At 41.2% G+C, this 9,898-nt stretch overlaps 2 protein-coding genes across 2 annotated transcripts; one reads left to right on the top strand and one right to left on the bottom strand.

Annotated features, from left to right (window-relative positions):
• Positions 1 to 6,253: 6,253 nt before the first annotated feature.
• K441DRAFT_672921 (uncharacterized protein) lies at positions 6,254 to 7,187 on the top strand (the record flags this gene model as incomplete). Its single annotated transcript, XM_067650602.1, has 3 exons — positions 6,254 to 6,276; positions 6,392 to 6,961; positions 7,010 to 7,187. 3 exons carry the CDS (start codon positions 6,254 to 6,256, stop codon positions 7,185 to 7,187), a joined length of 771 nt encoding a protein of 256 aa, XP_067509854.1.
• A 585-nt stretch (positions 7,188 to 7,772) lies between these two features.
• Positions 7,773 to 8,266, bottom strand: K441DRAFT_672920 (uncharacterized protein; the record flags this gene model as incomplete). The annotated part of the gene is made up of 2 exons (XM_067650601.1): positions 7,773 to 7,968; positions 8,022 to 8,266. 2 exons carry the CDS (start codon positions 8,264 to 8,266, stop codon positions 7,773 to 7,775), a joined length of 441 nt encoding a protein of 146 aa, XP_067509853.1.
• Between the last annotated feature and the right edge of the window lie 1,632 nt (positions 8,267 to 9,898).

Genomic DNA, 9,898 nt, shown 5'->3' with positions numbered 1-9,898 from the left:
CGAGGTATTTAAGGACGGTAGAGGCTCCGGTAAGTTAGGTTCTAATATCTTATTTAGGGTAAAAAGCCTTAGAGTTAAGTTATCTTTAGAGCTTAAATTTAGTAACTTACTACTTTTAATATTAAGCTCTTCCTAATTTCCACTAAAATCACCTATTATTTTCCTTTAGTATTAACTTAAATCTCATCTAGAGTTTTATTGCTTTTATTAAACAACAATTCTAATTTGTCTTGGAGGTTCTATATTTAATGGATATTAATTATTTCTAATATTTAGTTAGTCCTTACTTAGAGTATATTCGCCAGATCTGGCTGTAAGTTATTATAAAGTAATTACTTATTAAATCTTACGTCTTTTGTTCTAATAACCTTCTTCTAACTAGGAATTTAGATTTAAAAGATATTTATTAAATTATACCCTATTAGATATCTTATATGGGCCCTTAGCGCGAGCTTATTTAGGCGTAGAATATTATACTTAAGAGGATAGGCCCTACAGCTATAGACTTATAGGTGACCTATATTTAGTTTTAGTGGTGATATACCCATTACTAACTAGATATTCTTAAAAGGTATTTACTACTTAAGTCCTTTACTAGGCGTCCGATTAAGCAGATAGGTAGCTACCTTAAAGACTTTAGGCTATAGCTCTTCTAGTAGATAGGCTGCAACCCTTACATATTAACCCTTCTATATTATTACCCCCCTAGATTATTCCGCTGGACCGTTCTAAGACTAGGTATTAGGTACTAATCTTTTAAGAGTAATTTCTTATTTAGCTGCCTATTCCTTAAATTCGCCTATAAGAGACGTTTCTCTATCTATATGGATTATGGCTACCTTAAAGCCGTATTATCTTTTAATAATATTATAATATTTAATAACTATTTTAGTTAGGGATAACTTCTTAGCCATTATTTCTACCTTATTTATCCGTGTTATATTATTAAGGAAGTATACTACGTACTTATGGCTATTATATGCAATAATTCCGGGTATTAAATCTAGGTGTATTTTATAGAAAGGAACTACTAACCAGGTTAGTTTCCTTTTTAATACCACCTTATAAGCTTTACTTACTCTATATAACTCGCATTCTACTATTAAAGGGCCTTTTAGAATTGCCCCCGTCACTAACTAAGGTAGTTACTTTATTATTTCTTTTCCTGTATAGCCTAATTGCTAGTGCTATATATAGCCTTCTGCCTAATTTAGCAGAGGCTTTAATAAATGCTTTACTGGCTTTAATTAAGCTATAAATACAGCCTCTTATAAGTCCTTTAGCTTATTATATTTTACGGTTTTCTAACTATAGTAATAGCTATAGCGGAAGTACGTCTCGTTATCACCGGAGAAGAGAGTGTTCTCTTTATTATTCTAGTAAACTCCCTTATTATTAAGCTTTTAAAGGTATACGAGGTTAGTATAAAAGCTTAGTACGTAGGCTGCTTATAAGAGCTATATCTATTTCTTGCCCTCTAGGCAGTTTATTATAACTATAGCAGTGCTATAGCCTACGATCTCTTCTATATTCGATCCTGTGTAGAGGCAATCTAATATAGGCTTAATGTCGCTAATAAATCTGGCTTAATTGTTAACGATATATATAGTGGTTCCTAAGTTAAGGATAAAGCTGTCGCGAAGCTTGTAATTGGAGACGGTGTTATAGGCTCCTACTTAATAAATAGCAAAGGCTCCTCCACCTGGCTCCTGAGAGCTCTGCTTATTGCCATCCTTTAGCTTCTTATTAGCTTAATCGTCCTTTTTAATTTACTTAATACGAGCCTTAATTTCAGGCGTTATATTAGCAATCTTCTTATTCACCTTCTTCTAGATTTCGTTACTGGGTTTAAACTAAGATAGGCGAGGAATCGACTCTATGATATACTAGCACTTGTTAAAGTAGTAACGCTTTCTGTATAGGCACTCTGGTGCCTATTACTTTTCCTTCTTCTACTTATCTACTAACGATTTAGGCTTTAAATTTAATAACTTACTTAACTTATTCTTTAAGGTGGCTATAAAGAATCCTAGTAAGATCTTACCCTTCTAAGCGAGCTCCCTATAACGGTGGTTTTAGTATATTTCGACTAGCTTAAAAAAGGTAGGAATCGTTTTCTTCTCCTACTTATAACTATTAAGCTCGTTCTTCTAATATTCTAACCAGCTTAGTATAATAGATTTAACTATAAATGCGAAGTCCGTTACTAAACAATTACTATCTACCTTAGGTAGTTTTAGCTCCTTACACTTAGTGTATACCCTCTCCTACTCCTATAACTAGACCTTAAAGTTCTGGTTCTAAGGCGCCTTCTTAAGCCTTGCATATTGGGTAGCTATTTAAAGCTTTTAGACGTGGTTAGACGGAGCAATTCTCTGCTTAAGTGACACTAAGATATTATAGGTGGAGTTACATTTGAACGTGTAGACGAGGTAGGTCTGTAAGATGGAGCTTAGGATTTGACTGCGCAACGTGTTAAGAGCTGACAGTTATTTTCTATACAGCTTTAAGTTATCCCTATGGTTAGACTTAAGTGTATGGAGCTTCTCCTTCTCGTCCTTATCTAGGTCTAAGAGCTTTGTCTTCCCCCGGCTATTAGTATCCTTTAGTAAGGCTTAAACAGGTTCTTTAAGCCTTGGTAACTTAGTCTTAGGTATTAATAGGTTAATATACTTCTAGAGACGATTATTATTAGCTTTTAACTTAATAACCTTAATCTATTCGTCCTAGTTATTTAGGCTTATAAGGATTACGGATAAGACAGTAACCAGTAGGGTATCTTATTAAGAGGTTATTGTGGGTATCTATAATTAAGATGGTGATGGAATTAATAGGAAAAAAAGACTTTAAATTAAAGATAATGCAGTAAACGGCCCGGGCTTATAACTGTTAAACTAGCAAAATTGTTAGGCCATAGAGACGCACTGGCCGTAACCGGCTTAGCGCAGGCGAGGCGCAGGCGAGGCGCCTACAAAACGTAGTCGCCCCGCATCAGAGAACAGCAGAATTCAGTTCTACAGTTCTACTTCATCAAGAACCAGATACTCCTTGCATCCCGCTGCTGTTGTCACATTGTTACATACCCTCAGGGCCTTGGCGTCCTAACAAATTTAGAATAAGAACTCTATTTATTAAAGAGGGCTCTAAAAGCTCTCTTATATACACCAGGTAAGTAGTAAATAGAATAACAACGACGTTGTTAATGGAAATAGGTAATAAGACGCTTAATAAGACATTTTGTCATAAGCTGAGAGACATCTAAGACATAGTTTGTATAGACAATCTAGGCCTACAGACAGTAGTAGATGGTGGTAAGGAACCTCGATTTAGGTCGACAACAGTACTATAACTGATCCTCGCTGCTCTGCCTGTAGCATTTTATCGACTACTACTGCCTCACCTGCAGTAACAACTATAACTGTATATAAGGTAGACAAGTACTAGAGAATAACGCCTAAGGGTAGGCTTTTTCAAAGGGGGGGGGGGTAATATGACGGCGCTAGAGCGCGTCACCTAGTCAGGGGTTCGCTTAAGACTTGGTATATGTATATAGACGTGGCCACACCACCTTTTCTTGCTCCTTAGCTTAATATCTTTGTAATATAGCATTCGTTCGCTTCATCTTGCAAGCATTTATTTAAGTATCTGTCGAGACATTTATTCGATAGTTTAAGCCGTTATAGTCTGGCTCTATTTATAATATATTAGATATTTATAAAAGAGTTTAATAGCGATTAGCTTACTCTTACAACTAAATAAAGAAGAAGTATAGTATGCAGCACTCTATTACTATATTTAGTATAGGCGACTTAGTCCTTTTTCTAATTCCTAAAAAGCTTTAAAAGGCTATTAAAATCTCTTAGATACCTGGCTGTATCTATAAGATTTAAAATTAAGGCTACTATAAGATTTATACTTAATATAGAATTATAAAAGAGCCCTTCCTTAGCAGCAAGCTTATTAAACTAGGAGAGACCTATAAGGCTTAAATTCCTATAAGCGTTAGTAAGATTATACCACTTTTAAAAGTAGTAAAAGCTTATCTAACTACTATACAGCCTATTAGCTATACGTATAAATAAGGATACAATAATTACTAATATAGTTATTAAAAAGGAAATATAGAGTATTCTATATACTGCTATAGAGGGAAGCCCTATATAAATTAACTAATAGAGGGTTCTATAGAGCCTCCTATAAAAAGCTATAGAAGGCTTACTAGTACTTAGCTTAGCCCTTAATTAAAGCGAGTTTAATAGGAGACCTTATTATAAAGCCCTATACTACCTTAATTAATAATAGAAAATTAAGAAGGTAATTAATTAAGCCCACTATAAAGGCTGTGTAAGGTAAAGAAAAGGAAGATTATAAAACAAGCAAGGTTAGCGCAATTAGGAGAAATCTAAATTATAATTATACTAAACCTAAATAGGTAATTAGTCTATAGCTAGTAGAACCTCAGAAGGCCCAGTTTTTAATAGATCTTAGTAAGATTAGAGCTTTATAAGATTTTTAATTTTTAGTATTAAGGAACGTAATTAATTACCCCTTACCTAATTGGCTTCCACTACTTATAGGCTATATCTATAATACGGAAAAGCCTTTTAATATACTTATTAATCGCAGCGTAATCTAGTTTAGATAAAATTTAATAATATTATAGTGGTTAGGGGGGTAGTAAAATTTAATCTCTAGAGCCTTTTAAAATCTTATTAAAAAATCAAGATCTTATATTTTTATTCTAAATATGCTCTACTAAATAATCAATTATAATATTAAGGATATATTATTACTTATTTTGCGCCTAAATTTAATAAGATTATATATTAATCATTATTTATAACCATTAACTGCACTATACTTTCTAAATTAACTCGTAAAAATGGCCAAAATTTACTAAAAAGCTTTATTAAATGGCTTTATATAGCTTTAAAAGTTCAATATAATATTAAATCTTTTCTGGAATAACGCAATTAATCTAGAATGAAGACGCTTAAAGCGATACACGATTTGTTCCTCTTTAAAGACAATTTATTCCGGTATAAAGCAGAAATAATCCGGAACGAGGCGTGTGCCGGTATGGGGCAGAACAATAGTCTTTTAAAAACCTAAGGCTCCTAGAAGAATTAGTTTCCTAGGAGCCGAGTGCTAGTAATGGCGGCCTGCAAAAATTATGCGGCTAAAGAAATATGCTGCTTATAGAAAGTGTGCGGCCGCGCCTATAAAATCGGCTTCCGCCCTACACGCTCTAGGAATTCTCGCCGCACGGTCTTCCTATCCCTTAACCCGTTGAAATTGGTCCTCATGTTATCGATAAGAGTCTACCAATCGGATTAGCTTAATTTAATGCCCGTGTACTCCCGATTCCGGTGTTCGCGCACAGACCACTTTCTCCGAGGGCCTCGACGGGGTAAGGGATAGCTCTTGGCTTTTGTCTATGCCGTACCCGGGATAGCTTCTAATGCCCTGCATTTAAGGCCCTTCCTAGATCTACTCTACGTTAAAACTTACAGTATTATATCTCTTTAAGCTGCGCCGCCACCGGAATTATCGCCAGTTCTTCATCCACGTATGCACGTATGCATATTCTATTATAGCCATGCACCATCTAGGATATAGGCCGTTACGGAGCGCTAGCTGAATACTTCCTGCCATCAACATGCTTGCTCCAGTTCAGAAGCAAAATATGAGAACTATATATCTATTCCTCAACACCATGCTTAACCGAATAAAGGAAAGTGATACGTTACTATTAGAAGAAAGTCGGAGTTTAGAGACGAGCCCAAGTACATAGTTTTCGACGCCTCGTGTCCGCAGGGCTGTTCCAGCGTCGTGCGCTTCTTAATCGGCGACGCACTAGCGGAGGCACGTGAGGTGGAGGTTCGCTGTGTAGTCGGCTAGGAGGTGTATGTAGGAGGGGGATCCTTAGGAGTATTCGCTCATTGAGATCGGTTTGTGTGCTTGCTGTATTTTGTTCGCTTGGGTGTAAACGTCCTGTCTCCTTTATAAAGTGGATCGTAGCTTTAACCGCTCTAATGTCTAGGAAACGCCACGAGATTTGTAAGAGCGTGCCACTACAGCAAATATTCATTAGGAAGTACTGTTGACTGGCTGCTATTCTAAGGTCGAGGTAGAGGTTGGGGTCGAAGATTGGCTAGTGCCAAGCCTTGTGAGGCATTTCGCCGATGAACATCCCAACTTGGCTCTTGCAATACTCAGTTACCAAAGCCCGGCCAAAATACTGGCATCAGCTATGCAAGCACCCTCGCCACCACGGTATCACCCAAACGGAATCATTTGTCATCGAGTCGCAAAACGCTCAAGATATGCCAAAGTGTAACTAGACGATCGCTTGCACCCCTATAAACTTGCCAAACTGATCATGCTTTAGATGGTACCGGAACCAGGAGAGTTCTCCCTTCCTACGACTGCCCGCCGAGATCCGTTGCATGATTTACGAGTATCTGCTCGGAGGCAAGACAATCTATGTTAAATCTAGGCCGAAGGGCGATATGACATTATCCAGGAAGGGTTTTCAATGTGTCGTTTATCGCCAGGGTGTTAACCCATACGACGCAGAATTACAATGCGAAAAAAAGCGACCGCCTTTTGAAAAAGGCATAACGCTCCTCAACACCGTATGCCGCCAGCTCTACAAGGAGACCGCTCTCCTGCCTTATAAACGTAACACTTGGGCCTTTGTGTATCGTCGCGTTTTTTTGGATTTCGCTGGGCCGCGGGGGCCGCTTCCACCTCCACACCGAAAGTCTCTCAGGTCATTATTTCTACTGAAATTACCAGCGAAGCCTAAACTCAAACCCCTCATTGGCGTGAAGACAATATGGCTGGATGATGGGCACTGGGTTGAAAAGTACGACGTTGAGACCGGCCAAAGCACGCATCGCACGGAGAAGACGGCGGAAGAAGTTAAGAGGTTGCCAGACAGGCGGCATCGATCTTGGTAAATCAAAAGAAACTGGCAGATATTTGCGTAAGGAACGTTTTATAGGGCAGTTGCCGCTACTGGAGAGCGTATGGAGTGGTGTCGTGGGCGCCAAGAAGCTGCGAGCACAGCCTCCAGTCACGACCAGAGATCTCTGGAGAGGATGGTCCAGAAGCCAGGCTCTCGCATGTGCCCACTACGGGGATCAACAGGGCACTCACAAGTAGCCAGGCACACCCCATAATCGGCACGTAATAGCCCTGAAATCAGGAAACGGACATGATATCCTGAGGGTCCTGGTAACTACCGCCGCATCCCCCTCTCACAGTCCAGCTTATGGACAAAGAATCGGTGCCATTGCCTACTGCTTTCTTCAAGCATATCCATCTCGGAAGGGAAGTAGATTTTGTAAGTGACTATATCGTTAGTCCGACTAACTTTTCTGACAGTATTAGAATAATAACAACTAAGCCAACCCTCTCCCTAGCGTATTAACGACACGAACCATGGCCGCCATACTCTCTCTGCTCAATCCATTAGCTAGTGAAAAACCGCCACGACCTTCATGCATCGAAGCAAGACCTCGTGTTCCCAACGTCGATATGCTCCCTCACTATCATTTTCTCCCGTCTTTCGTGACAATCAATAAGTGCCAATCGTGTCCTTGTGCAATTAGGACCGGAGGTGTTGGTGGTTGCAACGGCAGTCGCTCTCTCGAGTCCCACACTGTTTATTCCTCTAGAGCAATCTGAGCCGCTCTAACCACGCATTAGACCATACGGCAATCTGAGGCTTGCCATCTGTCCATGATTTCATCGGCCCTTTAGTTTCAATGTTGATGGCGATGGGTTTGTGGCGGAGTCTTATTATAATTCCAAGACTTGGATGGTGCCCCTGATAATGGAAGAAGGGTGCGCCAGGCGTGAGTGATGGCGGCATCAGGGTTAAGGGCAATGACGTAATCGACGATGCGTCCTAGAAGACGGGAGCGCGCAAGGGATGGGGGTTCAATCCTCGCGGACTTACTTAAGCCAAGGTTAGCATGGGACATATTTTAGGCTTTAGATGCAATACTTACACGTTATGCATATCAAGAGTCCTTCTACGTGCGGACGTTTTGTGTGCGAGTTGAAGGAGCTGCAGATGGACTTCGGTATTCCAATCGTCCTCTGATGCACCTCCGCCACGATCTTTCTTCCGTGCTATATTCACAATTTCTTCGACTTCGGAAATTAAGGGCGTTGTTCCATTTACTACGATGTTGTGATTTATTCGCCCAGGAATATTGGAGATGCCTCTTGTCCAACTGCGTAAGCTGGACATGGCTTTCCATGAGCGCAGCAACCCCACCACCGCTGTTATCATCATATCCGAAGCGTTCCATGGTTGACTTGCTCACTTTTCCGCTGTCCCTGTCCATATCTAGAGGCACTTCAACCCAGTCCGCTTTGACTGCATACCACTTGGGTCCGATGAGCCTAGCTCTGGGGATGCGTGGGTCGAGCAACTGACTGGTCGTCTGTCGGAACGCGGCTTCCCTGTCCTTATCCACCAAGAACTTGATAACACTCGTGCTGTCGTTCGCTCGCCAAACCCGGAAGTCCTTTGGTATATCCCCGGCGAGCCTCTCCACATCCCTCATACCTTGTGTGACGGTTTGTTTTGCCACCTCGGTGGTAGCTGCCTTCTCTGCCACCCCTTCTTCTACTCGGTTGACATCGATAACCAGTTGGCGGTTATAGTCCTTATCTAGCTTCCCGCCGCTCGTTATTCGTAAGAGAGTCGTTCCTAATCCTGCCGCACCTCCGCTAGCCGCTATCGCCGTCCGTAATTATATTAATAGGGATTTTGTCAATAGGGGAGATACCGAAAGGATATCGAGCTGCGCTCGGAGGGGACCGATTACCTCGTGGAGTTCGGCGTTTTAGTTCTTAAGGTATTACTATCCGGATTTAATCTCCTAAAGGTCGTTTTAATGATGTTGGACCGTGCGCGAACACCAGAATCAAAAATACGCGTATGGTCACGGAGCCCTGATCCCATTGACTCTATTGGCTAGCTCTTATCGATACCCGTAGGACTAAATCTACCAGTCCAAAGGGATAATCTCTCTCAGGCTCGCGATAAGCTCCGCGACTTCTCTAGCTAGGTGCTTCCTCGCTCGCGTTCCGGGGAGCGGCGACACGTGCAGTGGGGAATGGCGGTAATTCATTCTGCGTGAGTTGCGATGCGATTGATAGTAATTCGTTCTGCGTTGACTGCGATGCGGTTGATGGTGGTTCGTTCTGCGTCAATTGCAATGCGGTTATTCCGGCTTTGTTCTGCGCTAACCGTGTTGCTGTTCGTGTTCTAAGCGACTGCTGGGCCTCTAGTGCTTTCGCGCCCGGTTCCCTTGTGCGTCCTCTTGGTAGAGCTGCGGGCTGGACTAGGATTGGTGTTTCTGATACGGAGGTGCCTTTCAAAAGTATTTGCCGCCAAGAAATTGACCGCCTTAGCTCACCGCCTTCTAAATCTAGATATTGTCCTCTCCCGCTTTAGATGCTTTAAGCGTCTTGGTTCCTCTAATAGCACCCTCCCTATACTCATTACCTCTTTCAAGCTCAATAGCCTTCTGGATATGCCTAACAATCCGCTTAATCCGAGCCTAAATCCTCTACTGCTTAAGATCTATCGATACCACCCGCCATTCCTTCCTTGTAACCTCCTGTCGATCGTTGAGGTCACTGTCAGGTACCACCTTATGACTCACCACCCCGTTTCTTACTATCTTTGACTCGGTCATCGATTCGGTCATCGACACGGTCATTGACACGGTCACCGACCCAGTCACCGACTTAGTCTGCTACCCCATCCTTATGTATATAGAGAGCTTCTAGAGCCAGCTTCAATCGATAGAGTTCTTATGAGTGACTTGTCTGTGCGACACCTCCCTATGCTGCGGCACTCCCTTATGCG

The sequence above is a fragment of the Cenococcum geophilum genome, assembly GCF_001692895.1.
Source record: "Cenococcum geophilum 1.58 unplaced genomic scaffold K441scaffold_2, whole genome shotgun sequence".
Classification (NCBI taxonomy): Eukaryota; Fungi; Ascomycota; class Dothideomycetes; order Gloniales; family Gloniaceae; genus Cenococcum; species Cenococcum geophilum.
This window is presented reverse-complemented; position numbering and strand designations above follow the sequence as displayed.